The 20,127-nt window shown below is 40.5% G+C and overlaps 1 protein-coding gene across 1 annotated transcript in view; it reads right to left on the bottom strand.

The window, feature by feature from the left end:
• Nucleotides 1-20,127, bottom strand: part of LOC136871094 (RYamide receptor) — a 312,167-nt gene that overhangs the window by 286,294 nt on the left and 5,746 nt on the right. The window contains exon 2 of the mRNA XM_068227140.1: nucleotides 5,368-5,458. Within this exon, the coding sequence (XP_068083241.1) occupies nucleotides 5,368-5,446 (79 nt within the window). The 5' untranslated portion in view covers nucleotides 5,447-5,458. The remainder of the gene's footprint in view (nucleotides 1-5,367; nucleotides 5,459-20,127) is intronic.

The raw sequence follows: 20,127 nt of genomic DNA on the forward strand, positions 1-20,127 counted from the left end.
TAATGCTAGTCTTGTTTTAATATTTAACAGGTAGATTGCAACAGGAATGGTCAGTTAGCTGAGTGTGAATGCAAAGCAGACCTTTCCAAATGCTGTAAGCACATTACTGCGCTTTGCATTTATATGACGGTAATACAGAAAGAGATTCTTTGGAGACTTCCTTTCTGCAACAATGGGAAGAACCTAAGAATGTTGCCGCGGATTATTCTAATGGTGACATTTAGGAGAAATATTCAAAGACAAATTAAGTAAGCGGCCAGTTTGTAGCGTACTGGAAAGTGAAGGATTTGAAACATTTAGCGAAAGTGAACTATAAGAGAAAATTAAAATTATGGACTGTGCTTTTACAAGAATTTCGAAGGCCGAGTGTGAAGGTGAATCCTTATTTATCTCCAATTCCATTTTGAAGCTATCGTGGATGCTGTAGAACAGAGCGAAACAAGACTTTTAATTCAGTGTCTTCAGCAATTAGACCTTCAAAACGTGAATAAACTGTTTACATGCTATGGAATAAATTACTTGCTAAGTGGCAAGATATCGATAGAGCCAAACAATTTAATTATGAGTGTACGTTGCCAAGTGACGTCCTGAATTTTTATTATGACAAGGTAAAAGTCACAAAATCGTAGACGTATGCTATTACGATTGAGACTAGGGCTCAGTCTAAAAATCCTGCGTGGTTCCATCAAAGAAAATTACACATATCTGTCAGCCAGAATGTACACAAAGCATGACACCGCAGAGTGGAGATTTTAATAAACTGGCAACTCAGCTCCTTATTTCTAAAGACATAAACAGTCCTGCCGTAAGATACGGCAGAGATAATGAGCAGAGGGCACTTCAGGAGTTAGGTTTATCGTCCCAATGTTGCGTGTTACAACTGGGTGTGTTAATGAAAGAAGAGCAACCCTAGTAGCCCGGATGGGATAGTGCTAGGTCAGGAATGACTCTCTCTTTTGGATATTAAGTACCCTTACTCGTGTTGGAAAAAGCCTGTGAATGATGAGAACATGTGTAATGCTCCAAATTTGTATATTGACATTGATGGGAAAAAATGAAATGGCGTATGGCTTTTAGTGCCGGGAGTGTTCGAGGACATGTTCGGATCGTCAGGTGCAGGTCTTTTGATTTGACACCCATAGGCGACCTGCGCGTCGTGATGAGGATGAAATGATGATGAAGACGACATATACACCCAGCCCCCGTGCCAGCGAAATCAACCAATGATGGTTAAAATTCCCTACCCTGCCAGTGAACTAAATTGATGTAACCATGTACAATTCAATAATTATATAATCATGTTTAAATTTAGGTCCTACCTAAAGATACTAGTCGTCTGCTTTAATGATCGGAGGACTGAAGTTCACTACGACAGCTAGGAGATGAACAATATTGTCTAAATAAGGTACCAAATGTGTTGCTTCTTGTATGGGAATACGAAGAACTTCGTCCCAGGCGAACAATTTCTATAGGAATAGTTACATCCAACCACAGAACAATTTGTTCTACTCTTTGTAGAACTTTCTTCCATCTCGAATTTGGTTTCGCATCTCAACAAACGCAGCCTGATAATCGCGTTGCTTCACTTCACTGACGAGAGCATGTCACATGAACTATTCGAGCAACATCCATGCGCACTAGGTGTATAGAGAAGGTAATTCAAGAACTTGGTCACACATTCAAATACCTCCTCTTGAGTTGCCGACAGCGGCTAGAAAATAGGCACGAATATTTCTCTAACGAAGTACTAGCGACTGCTATATGACTTGTCCGATTTGACACAAGGGCAGTTTTCACTATCTTACCTGGATGTAGCCCTTCTATTCGATGGAGTTTTACTTACAACACTACCGGGCGAGTTGGCCGTGCAGTTAGGGGCGCGCAGCTGTGAGCTTGCGTGCGGAAGATACTGGGTTCGAATCCCACTGTCGGCAGCCACCAGGCAAATGCTGGGGCTGTACCTTAATTAAGGCCACGGCCTCTTCCTTCCCACTCCTAGCCATTTTCTATCCCATCGTCGCCATAAGACCTGTCTGCGTTGGTGCGACGTAAAGTCACTAGCAAAAAAAAAAAAAATAAATAAAAAAAATAAAACCAGACAGCACTGACCATTTAAGAACTATTACAACGGGATAGATGCCCAGTGACTGACTTTATTACTGGCATATGCTGATGAGCAGAATGGATTTTCATTGAATTGCAGTTGGAGAGTTTGTTGCGCTTTGTAGGACCAACTTGTGAAGACACTGAAATTGAGGTGTGGGCAGACACTTTTGCTCTACATTTACTTATGTAGTATTACGCCAATTAGAATCCAGAATTAGGGCATTGCATCATTCAGTAAACTTATAGATAAACATTATACCATCGCTTCCTTCCACAAACGAAATGATTCTGCTCGTGTAAAGCGAGCAGAGGTGCTAAGAGACGCGTTATTGTATGCTTAGTCATACTATTTTATACAAAATAATAACCGAAGATTTTCAAAAGCAGCGTACAAGCATTATATATTTTTTCAAATATTTGGGGGAAAACTGGCGATTGTTTATACGAAAAAGTGTTTGAGTAGCAACAGAGTTTTGAAGAGAGCTGTGAGTGCACCGCCGAAGCACTCTGTTTGAACTGGGACTACACAGACTTCACCAGTCTAATTGTCTAACACCACTTACCTATATTCTTACTCCTCCACTCTATAGTTCTTAAATACCTTGGTCTCTAAAATTACCGTCTTCCATTGAGCTCTGCCTTGAGCTTTGGTCCTCCTCCTTCTTACCGCCACTGCTCGGAAATCCTCCCACACATCATCAAGCCTTTGTTTTCTCGGTCTGCTCCTATATATACTTTTCCCATATATACTATATATACTTTTCCCAGGATGACTTTCCAAAAACCGTCCTCAGTTCTCTAATGGTATTCATACGATATACATGTCCAAACCAAAGGTCTTTAACATAGACACCAAATTTGCTCATATTGCAGATTCCTGATTCGTCCTAATATACCATCGACGACCACTTATCAACTCATTTTGACTAATGAGCACATAGGTCCCTACTAATCTCAGGTTTTCCCGCAAACATGGAGCTTGTGTGGTTCAACACCTCGCCTAATCCACTTGACTTGATCTCTTGCAACGTTTATATCTCTATAAAATTTGGTGGAACATCTGAAAGGACTCTTAGCTCTACTTCCTTCCACGCTGAAATCCTAGGCCATTTAGAAGTTAAAATATCCCCATACAAGCCAACTAACTTGTCTAAGTTTTAAATTTCTTGTGACGCTAGTGTTCTAATATAATAATAATAATAATAATAATAATAATAATAATAATAATAATAATAATAATAATAATAATAATAATAATAATAATAATAATAATAATAATAATAACGTATGTTGGGTATTCAGCCCGAAGGCTGGTTCGATCCTCTACAGCTCCACCAACAGCTGCCATAGATAGCCTAGGTGTCACTGAAGAGGCATATTAAGGAAATGAGGAGTGAGGTAGTTTCCCGTTCCTTTCCTCACTGAGCCAGAAGTTGCTATTGCATATACGTCTGCCAATACCACTGGAATGCATGCACCAACCGACCCTATGAGCAACATTTTCACACCATTCATAGCAGGGACTGGCTGCATAAGGAACGGTATTACTAGAATCGCTCCTATCTCGGTGATTTTCATATCGTCAAAGCCAAATATGACACTGAGACAGGTCAATGAAAGTAACAAAGTTATTATATCCCATACCAGAAGATATAGTGCACTGTAAACACTACATCCTGCTAGCGAAGGCATATAATAATAATAATAATAATAATAATAATAATAATAATAATAATAATAATAATAATAATAATAATAATAATAATAATAATAAATTTATTGGTTTTAAGCTAAAAGCAAAATCATTAGAGACATTATGGGAGGTTAAAAAGGAAGGCTTCCAACAGTACTGCACAAATGTTTATCAACACCGGCGAAAGTGTATAGTACCTTGAAGGTAGTTGAGCATTAGTGTTTTAAAGTATTCAAAATAAGTCCCCGAACTCTAGAATCCTATCTAAAATTTAAAATCAATTTTAACTAGTAATTTGTCATCATCATCATCATCATCATCATCTGTTTACCCTCCAGGTTCGGTTTTTCCCTCGGACTCAGCGAGGGATCCCACCTCTACCGCCTCAAGGGCAGTATCCTGGAGCTTCAGACTCTTGGTCGGGGGATACAAGTGGGGAGAATGGCTAGGACCTCGCCCAGCTGGCCTCACCTGCTATGCTGAACAGGGGCCTTGTGGAGGGATGGGAAGATCGGATGGGATAAGCAAGGAAGAGGAAAGGAAGCGGCCGTGGCCTTAAGTTAGGTACCATCCCGGCATTCGCCTGGAGGAGAAGTGGGGAAACCACGGAAAACCACTTCGAGGATGGCTGAGGTGGGAATCGAACCCACCTCTACTCAGTTGACCTCCCAAGGCTGAGTGGACCCCGTTCCAGCCCTCGTACCACTTTTCAAATATCGTGGCAGAGCCGGGATCGAACCCGGACCTCCGGGGGTGGCAGCTAAACACGCTAACCACTACACCACAGAGGCACTAGTAATTTGTATGCCACCTTAATAACCCCTCTGGTGACTAAAACATATTAAATCATTTTTGGCGCTAAGAAACCTCAAACTTGAAGAGAGACCGCCTTATACCAAACCGCCTGACAAAACCTTTCAAGCGTGATCCGTCCCAGTTAAAATTTCAGTATTTTGCCTTATTTATTCTCCACTATGGAATAAGACAATACGGATTTCATCAAGACTTCACTATTTGTTAGCCTTGGCACTTCTTCGCTGGCCGGGCTGAGTGGCTCAGACGGTTGAGGTACTGGCCTTCTGACCCCAACATGGCAGGTTCGATCCTGGCTCAGTCCGGTGGTATTTGAAGGTGTTCAAATACGTCAGCCTCGTGTCGGTAGATTTACTGGCACGTAAAAGAACTCGTGCGGGACTAAATTCCGGCACCTCGGCGTCTCCGAAAACCGTAAAAGAGTAGTTAGTGGGACGTAAAGCAAATATTATTATTATTAGTAGTAGTAGTATTATTATTGGTAGTATTATTATTACTTCTTCGATGAAGTCCATGGCTTTTTAAAAGTGAAGATGAAAGAGTATTTGGTTTCCTGATCGCGGTATGTAACTTTTCTTAATATTGAACCTAATTTATTCATAGTTTTATTTTGTTCTGTTATATACTACAATTCACTCCTTGATATGTCAGTTATGAGAGGTCAATAATCTACGGATCAACTAGTGTTCAAATATTAATAATATAAGTATATTTTTACTTTTAAGATTGTAACTGTTGTACGATGAGGAACTTACCTTCTTCAGATGAATACGTGGATGTAGAATTAGTGTCATTATTCTTCAACGATGCGTTTTCAAAGGTGTTGAGGTTCATGACGTGGTGAGTCTGAAAAGAAGTACAGAAACGTTAGAATGATAATATCCAACCTCAGTGAGAGCATAGACACGTGAACTTAAATAATAATAAATATCAAGGATACCAAATATTCTGAGATAGTGATGTGGTCGGGTTTAGCTCAAAGTGTGTTATGTTACAACACTCTCCTTACAGTGAACTGAATTGAAAAAATATTTTAACCAAGATATAGTATGCATACCTTCAGAATAATAACTGAAGTGAACGTGTGATCTTCTGAATCTGCTACTCTTAGCTCTACTTCCTTCCACGCTGAAATACTTGGCCATTTAGAAGGTAATTTCCCCATACAAGCCAAGTAACTTGCCTAAGTTTTAAATTTCTTGTGATGCTAGTGTTCTAATATAATAATAATGTATGTATGTTGGATATTCATCCCGAAGGCTGGTTTGATCCTCTACAGCTCCACCAACAGCTGTCATATATAGCTTAGGTGTCACTGAAGAGGCATATTAGGGAAATGAGGAGTGAGGTAGTTTACCGTTTCTTTTCTCACTGAGCCAGAAGTTGCTATTAGAATAATAATTAATAATATAATGTTTAATTAATTTAATATAATGTTTAATTATAATTATAATTATGATAATAATAATAATATTATAATATAATATATTATTATTATTATTATTATTATTATTATTATTATTATTATTATTATTATTATTATTATGTTATTGGTTTTAAGTCGATTTATCTACCTATACAAATGTTTATTTATTTATTTATTTATTTATTTATTTATTTATTTAGTTATTTATTTATTTATTTATTTATTTATTATTTATTTATTGTCTTCGGATAGGTCTACATGAACCACGTTAAGCAGCGTTCATTTCCGGTTCTTCTTCCTCCAATCAGACCAGAACTTCTTCATCCTTTCGAAATGGGCTACTCTGCGTTCTGCGATCATGTGTTGCCGGTCCGTATTCTGCTCATTCGATCTAGGAATCCCTTAATTTTGTTGATGACCATCCTGTATTCTTGTCTATTGTATACTGCCTCCTGTGTTATGTTCTTTTCTTCCAGGTCCTCCTTGACTCCTTTAAGCCAGTTAGTTTCGTCTTCCTACTCTCCATGAACTCCACAAATTTGGCTGTTCTCCCTGTTAGCACTTTTTTAATGTGTCCATAGAAGCAAAGTATTCTCTTTTTAAAAGATGTTGTGATTTTCTTGGTTATTTTGTATAGTTCCTCATTTCGTCGTAGTCTAAATTCTTGTCCCACTTTCCTAGACCCTAGTATCTTCTTCAAGATTTGTATCTCTTTTTTCTCAATGTTCTCTAGTAATCCTTTCCTGTTCAGTGGAATGCATTCGATTGCATACAAACTTTCTGACTTTATCACAGTGTTGTAATGTCTGAGTTTCGCAGTGACTGATAATGATTATTTGTTATAGACATTTCGACATAAATGGTATGCTGTTTCCATCTTTCTTATCCTGTTCTGTAACGCTATTCCTGGTAGTCCCGTTGGTGCTATCCTATATATTGGTGTTCTTTGGTGCTATCCACTCCCCTAGGTATTTAAACGTCTGCACTCTTTTAACTGTTCCATACTTAGTGACAAAGTCTTTGTCGGGTCAATTTTGCTCTGAATCATTAGTTCTGTTCTTTCAAACGATATCTGAAGTCCTGCAATCTTTTGAAGCGTTTCAATCTGTACCTTAGCAGTTTCTGCGTCTTCTGTCAGAATTGCCGTATCATCCGCGAACGATAAACAGTCAATTTTCATTCCAGATCTCCCCAGTATCATTACATTTTTCACCCCTAATTCTGTCAATCTCTTCCTCCACTCTCTGACCAAATTTTCAAGTATAACATTGAACAGGAGTGGTGACATCCCGTCCCCTTGTCGGACACCTGTTTCAGTTTCAAACGGTTTTGACAACGTACTTTACTTGTGATGTATTGTCAGTGATGGTTTCTTTATTATATTTTTAGTCTTTTCATCTACCCCAAATTCCTCCAAAGTGCTTATCAAGGTTGTTCTGTTGACCGAATCGTACGCTTCCTTGAAGTCAACAAAAATAATCACTAAGTTCTTGGCTGTGAGTGTGCGCAGTTGTATTATGGAGTTCAAATTGAAAATTTGTTCACTGCATGATCTTTCTTTCCGGAATCCTGCCTGGTATTCGCCCAGTTCTTTTTCGATTATCTCCTCAATCCTAGATAAGATCTTAGAAGCGACTGGTGGTAATGATATTCCTCTGTAATTATTAACATTTGTGCTCTCTCCTTTTTTGTGCAGTGTGTGTGTTAATGCCGTTTTCCATTCTTTTGAGATACTATCTATCCACCAAATTTCCTCAAACAGAGCTTCTAGTTGAGTCACTAGGTGTTCTCCAGTATACTTCAATAACTCTGCGACTACTGAATCATCACCTGACGCCTTGTTGTTTTTCAGTCCTTTTATTATTCCCCTGATTTCATCTTTGTTGGGTGGTTTTGACTCCAATATTTTGTACCGTACTTGGGTTTCTCAAATGTCAAAGTTTCTTCAGGATTTTTTTCAGTTCAGATGTCTCTGGAAATTATTTGCAAGGTGCTGACAATTCTCTTCATTTCCAGTGATTAGATTTCCTTTGCCATCTTTGAAGCATAGTGTTGGTGGTTTGTATTTTGTTAATTGGCTCCCGAATGTTTGGTAGAAATTACGTGTATTATTTTTCATGAAATATTACTCTATTTTCTTTAGTTGGTGTGTATCGTAGTATTTCCTTTCGCCTCTACAGATTTTAGTAGTTGTTTTCCATTGTGATCTGAATGCCTCCCAGTCTTATTTATTTATTTATTTATTTATTTATTTATTTATTTATTTATTTATTTATTTATTTATTTATTTATTTATTTATTTATTTTGTCTGCCTTAGTGTGACATTAATCAACGAAAATAAAAATAATAGCGAAATTTATCACAATCTCTTTCTCGTCATCTGCTGTTAAGATCTTGTTCTCTTCTAGCACTCTATTTGCTAGGTTTGCATTTTCCCACTTTCATGACTCACTCACTTATTTGGCCAAATTCGTCATTCTTCAAAATTTTGGAACTATTTCATTGCCTCCTACGAATGAAAGGCAAACAATTTATTTTTTCCCTCCATTAAATGCAGTAACAACCTTCACAATTATTGAAAACTTACCTCTATTGTTGTAACAATCACCAAATTTACTTCCTTGGCTAATCGAAGTTAGTTTTAGCATTTCATTTGCTATTTACTTTACGTCGCACTGACACAGATAGGTCTTATGGCGACAATGGAATAGGAAATGCCTAGGAATGGGAAGAAATCAGCCGTGGCCTTAATTTACAGCCCCAGCATTTGCCTGGTGTGGAAGTGGGAAACCACGGAAATCCATCTTCAGGGCTGCCGACAGTGTTGTCGAACCCGCTATCTCCCGGATGTAAGCTCACAGCTGCGCGCCCCTAACCGCACGGTCAACTTGCCCGGTCAGCATTTTCTAGCATTGGCGTTGCAGAGAAGCAAAGTATTCCGTTCCATACTTCATTTATTGTTCCACAAGAACGCAAATAGCTTCCTTCAGAGCAACATAACGAATAAAAGACCACTTCCTATTGCTGAAGAACAACGGTGGCTTCTCACGAAAGCCTCTCGTCACTCATTTGTAAGTCTAAACATTCTCGATATTCTCTGGCTTTCCTCACCTAATGAAAGACTCTCCTTGCTACCAAGGACATTCTCATCCTGCCATACTTTCGCGGTGTTAAGACATTAATGGAGATATGTGTTTTCTTCAAAGTGAAAACAAATATTTGTTTGTGCCATGGGCATAAGAATACGTATGCGTTTCAGTGACCTGGATAAATTCGTCTGGTAAAATTATGTCATCAACCTTTCCTAAAGTACCTGTTGAAAGGAAACTGGAACGGAATTTCAGTGTAATACTACCTAAGGTCTCCCGACGTGGAAGTTTGAGACAGTCTACCCTAACTGATTCCAGCATTGCTACCACTCAATTGTGTCAAAATACTCATTGTTTTACCTTTCTTCTCCGATCTTCCTTGGTGAACTACTTGTCATCTTCTGATACCCCATGGTATGATGTTTGTGAGGTCTAACGTGTTTCTTTCTTTATTTTTATTTTTTGTATGCACACCGTAGATAGGCCTTTTTCTTTTTCCGTTTATCAATACTTTCGTTGTTCAAACGGTCAGACCTTTACCTTTTCCTTCCCTTACTGAAGACTAGCAGTTGTGTACTTGACAGGTGATTATTTGTTATTGCAGCAATACCAGTGTTGCCAGATGGTAGATTAGCATAAATACTGTATTTGCCTACTAGAACAAGATAATTTCCCTTTTATCTCAGAAAATTCCTTACATCAAAAAAATTCTAAAGCTTAGAATTACGACTGCTGTCACTGTAAATGTAGTCCGGCTCCATGGCTAAATGGTTAGCGTGCTGGCCTTTGGTCACAGGGGTTCCGGGTTCGATTCCCGGCAGGGTCGGGAATTTTAACCATCTTGGTTAATTTCACTGCCACAGGGGCTGGGTGTATGTATCGTGATCATCATTTCAACCTCATCACGACGCGCAGGTCGCCTACGGGAGTCAAAGAAAAAGACCTGCACCTGGCGAGCCGAACCTATCCTCGGACACTCCCGGCACTGAAAGCCATACGCCATTTCATTTCACTGTAAATGTAAACGTAATATTACGTAAATTAATACCGATTAATATTAATGCCTGATCAAAAATATGCATATACCAAGGAGAATGTAAGAAATCAGGTCCACCGGGCGAGTTGGCCATGCGGTTAGGAGCGCGCAGCTGTGAGCTCGCATCCGGGAGATAGTGGGTTCGAACCCCACTGTCGGCAGCCCTGAAGTAGTTTCCCATTTTCACACCAGGCAAATGATGGGGCCACGGCCGCTTCCTTCCCATTCCTAGGCCTTTCCCGTCCCATCGTCGCCAGAAGACCAATCTGTGTCGGTGCGACGTAAAGCAAAATAGCAAAGAAAGGAAAAAAGAAAGAAATCAGGTCCTTGCAAGATTTAAAGTGGAAAATCACTTCAGTTTTGAAACATCATCACCAGCCTGGAAATAAGATATTTCTTGCAATGCTCATCTCTTCCCATCACCAGTCTTCAAATCAGAAATTTCTTGCAATGCTCATTCATTCGCTGTGCTTAAACGCTGTTTGTACTTATGTAACAAGTGGTGGTGGTGATTATTGTCTAAGGGGAAGTACAACTAGGCAACCATCCTCTATTAACATTAATCAAAGCGAAAAAACGAAGGAGCCCGACTCTTTGAAAACTGAAGGTATCGGCCAAAGAGAAACAGGGACCACAAAGGGCGGAAAAATGAAAGACTCGCTAAGCCTCGAGAACCTAATAGCGACGGGGTCTGAAAAGAACAAGAGTTGGCCAAGGGAGGTCGGATAGGATAGATGAAAGTGAGTAACTTGGCACAAGTAAGTGGAAGTAATGCCACGAATCAGCTAAGAGCCCCGTGGTTGCCAATCCATGCTCCCAAGTTACTATCTCCTGGGGACCCTCTTAGTCTCTTCTTACGACACGCAGGGGATACCGTGGGTGTTATTCTATCTCGGCCCCCGCCCACGGGGGGAAGTTATGACAAAGCCTAGCCTCTTTATGCTTAAATATCACAATCTTTTCTTTCTACAAATATGACAGAGTAGAGTAGGCTTCAACTTAACAGTGGCTATTTTTGGCTAGTCTTGGAGCTCTACATTCGGGAGGCGGAGGGGCTGGTCTCCAACGTCGGCTGTCATGAAAGTGGTTTTCCGTAGTTTTCCATTCTCCTGCACTAAGGCGAATGCCGGGACAGTTCCCTTGTAGGCCACGGTCGCACCGACCTAACCTTCTCCGTATCTTGATACAAAATTCACCACAACCACCACCATCACCACATCACCAACACAAATCTCCTTGGCCTGAGTGACGGCATAACCATCTAGGAGGCCCGCCATACCCTGTCCGAGTGCGGAATGAAAACTTTACCCACATAAAGTACGGTATAGTCACTACTTACTATTCTCGACCATAGTTGGCTTTTTAAGTCACCACTATAGGAAATAATATGTTAATTAGAATTTTAAAAATACGCAAATGAAATGTCCTTAATTTATAAGGATTTTAAGAAATTCCCCCTTTTCCCCTCACTGACGGAAATTTTCTTCCATCTGGTAACAGTGAGCAGTACTGCCTTCTAGAGGAGATGAGTGGTAGCAGAAGCGACAAGACGCACCTCAACTAACAACAATAGTCGGACGGTGTAATGTTACTGCTGATAAATCTGAGTGACTTAAGATATGGCAGGTCATAAAATGTTGTTCTCTTCCGGCACTGTGATATTAGAAGATTTCGCATGACGATGGTCATCATTACCTTCTTCATCAATAGGAGCTAATGATGTGTGACCTCCGGAAAGGCCTGGTGCAGAACTTTTATTTAACGCCCATGGCTGACAAGCGCGTGTGGGTGTGTGATGATGATAATAATGAGGTGAAACCCGATGTCGGCACATAGCCTACTCCTGTAGAATAACACCAAGGAGTTTGCTCAAGGCTTAACGTCACCATCCGACGTACGAATCATTAACAACACCGTCATATGCACTCATTCCAGGTGAACAGTGCGGATAGGTTTAGAATTGAATCCAGGCTATTGGCACCCAATCTAGTGACTACAGTTTCTATGCTACCACTTCTCCTAACCCATTGGCCAACATTCTGATGATGAAAATTTGTTCCACCAATGGATCTCGAAGTAGCAGACCAGAGGTCGTGGCCACCAGATAGGTACAATGTACACAAGATATTAGAGCTTAAAAAAACCAATCACAAAAATCACCAACAACACCAGTTAGTACGGTGCCATGTTGACTGGACAATATTTCTACCTTTAGTGGACTTAGGCCTAGCAGCACGCAAGTTAGGAACTGGAAATTGGATTTTGTATAATGTTTGTTATGTACCCCCCCCCCTCTCCCGAGATAAAAATATTTCCGGAGATATTTGAAAGTTTTCGAAAAACGTAATATTCGTGAATGTGTGCATTATTATTTTTCGTAAGGAAAAATGGCACGAAGCCTAAGAGATCGAACATTCATTTTTCACATTTTCACATTTATAAAGTATGATTTTTGTACACTTCTAACATTAACGGAGACATTTAACATTTTGTATTCTGATTCACGTATTACTGCTACGTCACTGTATTGAACTGAACCTACTTTCACATCTTTTTACCCAGACCGAGGTAGAAAACGAAGTATGAGACATAATCTTAAAGTGTATAGACAAGAATGGTAACTTTATCTACAAGGGATAGGCTAAAAAGTATCCCTTTAAAGTAATGATCACAACCACAATCTGAATTGTAAATTGAGTATTACCGGTAAATATAACCTATATACTTGCATTCTCAAGTCGACAATGTGCCTGTACTACAAACTAAAGAAAGGGAGAAAATCCTCGAGGGATATCCGGCCTTGGTCAAGGGTTACTATAAGGTACAGCTCAATGATTGGATGAAAGACAAACAATCAATCACAAAATTTTAGTTCAATATAAATGAGAAATCAAAGGGCAGCTACCCCGCGGAGAAAGTGTTTTATTTTTCAGTGTAACGGTACAGGTGATAGTGGACAATGTACAGAGTGTCCCTTAACACACTTAGGGACACAAATGGACCGATAATTTTAGAACTCTTCTGCGAGCACCAAACAACAGTACTATGACTTTCTCATATTTTCACTTTGTATTTCTCTTTCAGAAATTTGAAGAAAGATTCATAGCATCTTTTATTTTTGTCAACCACTTTGTCTTGCATGCTGTCTCTTTCAAACTTTCAAAAGTTCTACACCTTTTTTTACTAGATACACTAAATTGAATCTCACTGTATTTTTAGCACTCGATACTGTACAATATCGGTATGTAAGCGGTAACTGGTAATGCATCTGGTGTTTATCCGAAAAAATGATTTAAAATTATGTTAAAATTCAGCTATATGTCATCCAACAGAGTTCCAGTCTCTCAGCACATTAGCTCGCAGGCATCCAAAATGGTATCAAATCAAATTGCCTGCGCACGGCATCTAAGATCTATTATTGTTATTATTATTATTATTATTGTTGTTGTTGTTGTTGTTGTTGTTGTTGTTATATGTGTATTTCGTTAACTACATTTCATGGAGTTCTCATTAGAATGGAAATGGACTTGGCATATGTACCATGTACTATCTCGCATTTTCGAGGATGTGAAAAGGAGAAAACGCGGAAGACCAATTACGCAACGGGTCAGAGTAAGATTCTAAACCTATTTTCCTCTTCTCTTACAAATCTCCTTCCAGCACTCACATTCGTTTTAACAGAAGCAATATCCTCCATGAAAAAAATAAAAATAAAAATTGGAAAAGGCGTATGGCTTTTAGTACCGGGAGTATCCGAGGACAAGTTCGCTCGCCAGGTGTATGTCTTTCGATTTGACACCCGTAGGCGACCTGCGCGTCATGATGAGCATGACATGATGATGAAGGCGACACATACACACAGCCCCCGTGCCAGAGAAATTAACCAATGATGGTTAAAATTCCCGACCCTGCCGGGAATCGAACCCGGGACCCCTCTACCAAAGGCCAGCATGCTAACCATTTAGCCATGGAGCCGGACATCCTCCATGAAAGAACTCGAACCAAGCTCAGGTGAGCCTGGTGAAACTTACAATATTAAGCACTGGCAGTTGCAGTGATCAAGATTCTTGAACTTCATAACAAGCAGAAGAAGGAGAATGAATTATTTTTTTAAATTTCTGCTAATGGAAATAGTTTGCCTTAAATATATACCTAAAATATAACTTTCTATTCTCCAGCGGATTTTATGTGGTAATTCCGGGAAAGATGAACCACAGGTGAGATGGTCGAGTTGTGTACTTCAAGAATCGGTTGTTAGAGCGTACTTGAGAGAGTATCATCTGGTGATGATATATGTTTCTGAGAGGCTGTGTTGTTTTTGCATTTCTTGACCAAGTATTTAATAAAATACACCGTTTTGTGGCAATTAGATAAGCCAGAAATCTGTTCATTATTTACACAGTAAGATAATACCAGAATTATGGGTGGCTACGTGCTTAAAAGTCTGTCTCACACAAAACATAAAGCCAGTCTATTATTATATCGTATCGAAGACGTGATGACCAAAACGGAGCCTTCATGGCAGACTGGACAATCACTCTCTGGCATTCCAGATAAGCTATCGTCGAAAACACTCTCTCTGACTTCAACATACTAACCATCAATCAGGTTTGCAATTCCGAGCCCTTTGCCAAGACTCAAGTGGAAATGAAACGGCAGAAGTGGGCTTAAGTGCAACCAGTACACCACTACTTAATAGTGTTAAATACTATCCGATTCATCCCCATGCTGAAGACCACAGCATCTTATCTGGAAGCAGGGACGACTTTAAAGAACCTGTTGTCGGAAACGTGTGTGGAGAATCTTCACAATGTGAGCTACAGAACATCATTTTAACAACTCCCTTTTGAAAGGTAGGAACGAATCGCTTCAGGCGGTCTAGTTCGCGCCTTCATTATTTTCCCCATTCTGTTTCGTCGATTTTTATATACTTCACTCTCGTATAAAGACATGTTTGACGGTCGGTAACATAACAAAGGACAAAATACGTGACAAGGCAGGAACAGAAAAGGAACATGCAATTATTGGAAATTGCCTTATTAAAAAGCAATTACGTCCGCTTTCTTTGATATGAGCAGGTGAAGAAATGAGCACAGTTCTTCTGAGGAAGCGATTGTGTCCAAAATATTGAATTCACGAAGCTCTACGTTTGTGTAGGAAAATTTGCAGAAATAGCAGTACCCCAAACATCTATAAAAATCGCATTGCAAACTGACAGGGAATTGACCCTTGTTAATGAATAGGAGAACTGCCCATCACAGAAAATGCTGGAAGCCGTGATTTTGATGCACCAATCGGTTGCTGTCACACGTCTGCACGTGCGCATCTCCCGAGTACGTCACTGTGTCATTACGTGTGAGTGAGAGGAGTAGACGTGTTTACTGACCAGTTGAACGGATATGTTCATTATGAAGGGTCAGGCCTATTGTAAATATTTTTCGGGCCAATTTTAATTTGCCCACCCGGTATTATGAGAAATGACATGTGCAACATCCTAAAACTGATCATAACGAGTAAACTTGCCAAGGTCGCGGTAGAAAAGGACACCCTCGGCTGAAGAATTTACGGGCCTGGACAACACAAGATTCGAGTAGACTGATGAGGACAGTCGAAAATCGTGTAGACATCGGTGTGATGGTAGCCATCCTCCAGTGATGGAGAAGGTACTACAACAAGAAGTCGTTAATCTTAATGCATCTTCATACACTGTGGAGACTTGATCCATTAATCTCCTTATAATTATCATATAACCTTCCTAATAGTTTCTTCCTTTGTGGATCAGTGGTAGAGTGTCGACCTCCGGATCCCAATATAGCGGGTTCAAACCCGGCAGAGGTAGTCGGATTTTTGGAGTGCAGAAAATAGTCCTTTCGACGCCCCATATTGTACGATATCGGCATGCCAAAGATCTCCAGTGTCAAATTTCGTGTTTACCCGACAAAATTAATTTGAACTCAGCTGGAGACGCCAAAGAGAGATTCAGTTTACTCTGCCACCTAGTAGGCCTAGAGTAAAATAAACGTCGAAATTGACGAGAAAGCAGCTAGATGGTGTCAAATTAAATTGCTTGTACACGGTAGCTGAGGCTACACTATTATATGCATAGTCCTTGCCATGTCCCATTTTTAATATTGAAGGTAATGATTTATAGTTATTTTCTAGCTATTGAGTTCGATTCAGTGTCACTAACATACAGTTTAGGGACCCTACTTGCCGATACGACGTCTTACAGTTACTATTAATCCTGCACCAAGGACCAAGGGGGATGTTTTCATTCCCCTCCCCGAAGGGGAGGGGCGGGCCACCTAGAAGGTAACGCCTTCTCTCTGGCCAGGAGATTCAGCGGGGTTTGGGGATTTGATAGGTTAGATGAGAGAGGGGGGTGCTTTAGTTTAGTGATGTGGGGGATGGGCCTCTTGGCTAAGGGTGTAGCATCTGCTCTCGTGCTTTTTATTGGTTGTTATTACATTATTACATTAGTTACAATGGTTTACATATATTGAATGATTACAGTACAGATTTGCAAGTTACACAGATTTTAATTAAAAGTGGTGTTGTTGGATAGGAGAAGGTGAATGGTTTGTTGATAGAAGGAGGTGATGTTGACGAGGGAAATGAGTAGAAGGAGGAGAAGGTTAGAGTTAGTAGGTGGGCTGAGCTGGTGGGGGAGGCGGGGTTGGTTCCGGGGTGGGTTAGGGTTAGGGCGGGTGGGTGGTTGAGGGTTGGTGCGAGAGGGTTCCACCCGGTGTTGTTTTCCGAAGAGCTGGATCCCTTGCTGTATTAGCCTTTGTGCATCTTCGGGTTGATGGAGTAGGAGCCGCACCATATAGGTGGGCCCGGCCGTGTTGTGGATCCTGGCTGCTTTCTTTAGGTTGAGTCCCGATCGCTGTAGTTCCTGTGTGATGATTTCCTGGGGAATGGCTGGGTTGACTCCTCTAATAACGCAACTGGCGTTGGACTGAGACGTTGGCGGTGGTGTCGGCGGAGTTGCTTCGTTGGACTCGGGAGCTGGTGGTGGTGTTTCTCTTCTAGTTTCCATGGTGACGTTGGTGGCGTCTTCTTCTTCGGGCTGTAGGTTTACTGGATTAGGCTGCTTGGTGGGTTGAGGGGACATCATTATGGGTGAGGAGTGTGTCATCACTGTGGAAGTTATAGGAATGGTGGGGTGGAGGGGAGAGGTAGCAATGGTGGTGGTGATAGTGGTAGTTGTAGTTGTGTGTGGATAGGTCAACGGATGACGTGGAGGGGTGTATGGAGGTGGTGGCCGTGGTGACGGAGGTTGGGTTTGTTGGGGTGGCTGGGCTCTCGGGTTCGGTGCGAAGTCATTTTCCATGTAGGCTGGGCATGGTTCTGCGTAGTGTGGTCTTCCATTTATGTAGATACCCCATCTTATGGCATTTTGGACAGCTTCTTCTGTGGCGAGTTGGATCAGGACTCGGTCGGTGGGTGTAAAATCTACCAGTATTCGGCTTAGGTTTAATACTGGTACTCCTTTGTCTTTGAGGTACCCGAATAAGATAGCGTCGGTGAAGGAGCGATCTACGCCAGGAATTATGCAGTTGGGCATGTTGGAGGGAGGCCGACTTCCAGTTTGGTGTCTTGGCCTGATTGTGCTTTGTTGTCACGGCTAGGGTACGAATTGGAGACTGGAGTGTTCCCTAGCCGTAGTAAAAAGTGGCATAGATCGTTTCCGAGTTTGGAAGAGCGATTTAATCCTGCACGTTGGTACTTGCGAGATTTGCGTATTGCCATTGCCGTACTATGAAACTCATTAGTGCTGCATTTGCGGGTATACGTAAAGCATATTTTCTTTTTCTGTGGGATTGAAGATCTGTCTTGGTAATACCAGGTAAGTAGAATTGTAGCATGTTTGAATAATGCATTTAACAGTGTAGTTAGGCCTAAATGAGGAACGCAGCATTTTAAAAATACGGTCTTATTTCGTCGAATTCTTACGTATGGAATGCAATTAGGATGTATAAGAAGCAAGAAAAATCTGCAAGAACTCCGAAAAGGAAAGAGGCATTCCTCCTATAAAAAGATCAGTTCAGTTGAAATGGAAGGGCATGTCGTTATCGAAGTAACCTAAACTAACCTTCTCTTGTCATGACTTTAGTACGGTTTGCAAGACTTAGCCTTTGTGCACTCTTATTGACTAACGGCATGTGTACATGTAATGTACTTCGTTGTGTCGTTCCACGTTAAGTCCGACATGTAATTTCATGAAGGCAGCTGAATTATTTACACCAGGCAAATACAGAAGAATAAGGTTATAGTAATGCGTATATCATAATAAAAGCAAAAAATATAAAACATTAAATTAAGTGAGGGTGAGAGAGTATTTCCGTAATTCCTAATTGAGCTTGAAAACTGACTTAATTATGAGTATATTGACTGATAATTTACTTGGATAAGGGAACCTCCATTATTAAAACATTACGGTTAGTTTTTTGATGGTTTTGTCTCATGATTTCAATATGTAACGTCTAGTTGGCAGCAGTGATGAATCATTAAAAAAGGGAATTGGCTGCGATATTTGCTTTTTAGGTATAACCTTACGTAGCGAGTGCTATATATATCTTCCTAATAAAAATATTTTAATTTTTTATCTAACGTTTCACACTTATCTTGCCGTAAGGAAAATGTTCTTCATACTATTAATTATCTCATTACTTATAAGGAACTTCAGGGAATTAAGAATTAGACTCCCTCGACACAAACTTCTCTTACAACAAACTATGTACTTCAAAGAAGTGTTCTGAACTGCATAATTAAATTCCAGCAACTGCATACATAATGGACAAATGGAGTATTTTAGAGCGTAGATAGAAATGTTTAAAACTTTTTCTATAATTTTGTGGACTAGAATTTTGATTAGAGTTGAGTATGGTATACGGACATTAATTTTGTCGAGCTTTTACGAGGCTGTATACATGTACACAAGACCTATACGGTACCTCTTAAGAAATTCCCTCAAATGGCATTCAGTTTCTTAGATTTTAGTGTTAAATTTTAAAACTCCAGTTAATAAGCCGTCATATAAGTCAGCATCCAGAGAACAAAGTTGTGTCAAGGCGCTGGCTCAGTAAGGTGCACTGGTTCAAGTCACCGTCGAATTTTCCTTGTCTTCATTCTCACAAGAGCCTCCGCGGCTCAGACGGCAGAGCGCCGGTCTCTCACCGCTGTGTTCCGTGGTTCAAATCTCGATCTCTCCATATGAGATTTATGCTGCACAAAGCGGAGCGAGACAGGATTGTCTCCGGGTACTCTGGTTTTCCCTGTCATCTTTCATTCCAGCGACATTCTCCAATATCATTTCATTTCATCTGTCAGTCATTATTTATTTCCCCACAGGAGTGCGACAGACTTCGGCAGCCGGCGTACCTCGGCAGTGTACGCCATGTTGCGTAATTACCCACATTCCAGGCACATTCTAATCATACCTCAGGAACTTTCATATTGTTAAAAGCAGGGTTGGCCGGGTGAGCTGGCCGTGCAGCCGTGCAGCCGTGCAGCCGTGAGCTTGCATCCGGGAGATAATGGGTTCGAGCCCCACTGTCGGCAGCCCTAAAGATGATTTTCCGTTGTTTCCAATTTTCACACCAGGCAAATGCTGAGGCTGTACCTTAATTAAGGCCACGGCCAATTCCTTCCCACTCCTTTGTCTTTCCTATCCCATCGTCGCCATAAGACCTATCTGTGTCGGTGCGACGTAAAGCAAATAGCAAGAAAAAAACAACAGGGTTGAAAATATGAAAGTGACATTTTTATTGCGAAATCCTTGGATTATCGTCGCGGCACCTCACAAAGGAGTCCCGGGGACCATATACCTATCTTTTAAGTTCGATCACAGTTAAAGTTTCTATGTTTGTTAACGACAGAAATCCTCTGCTGTGTGTGGGAATAGCATTCTTTAACTCGAGAACCGCGGGATATATTTTATACGGTTTTCACTGTTACCTG

Source organism: Anabrus simplex, chromosome 1, assembly GCF_040414725.1.
Source record: "Anabrus simplex isolate iqAnaSimp1 chromosome 1, ASM4041472v1, whole genome shotgun sequence".
NCBI lineage: Eukaryota > Metazoa > Arthropoda > Insecta > Orthoptera > Tettigoniidae > Anabrus > Anabrus simplex.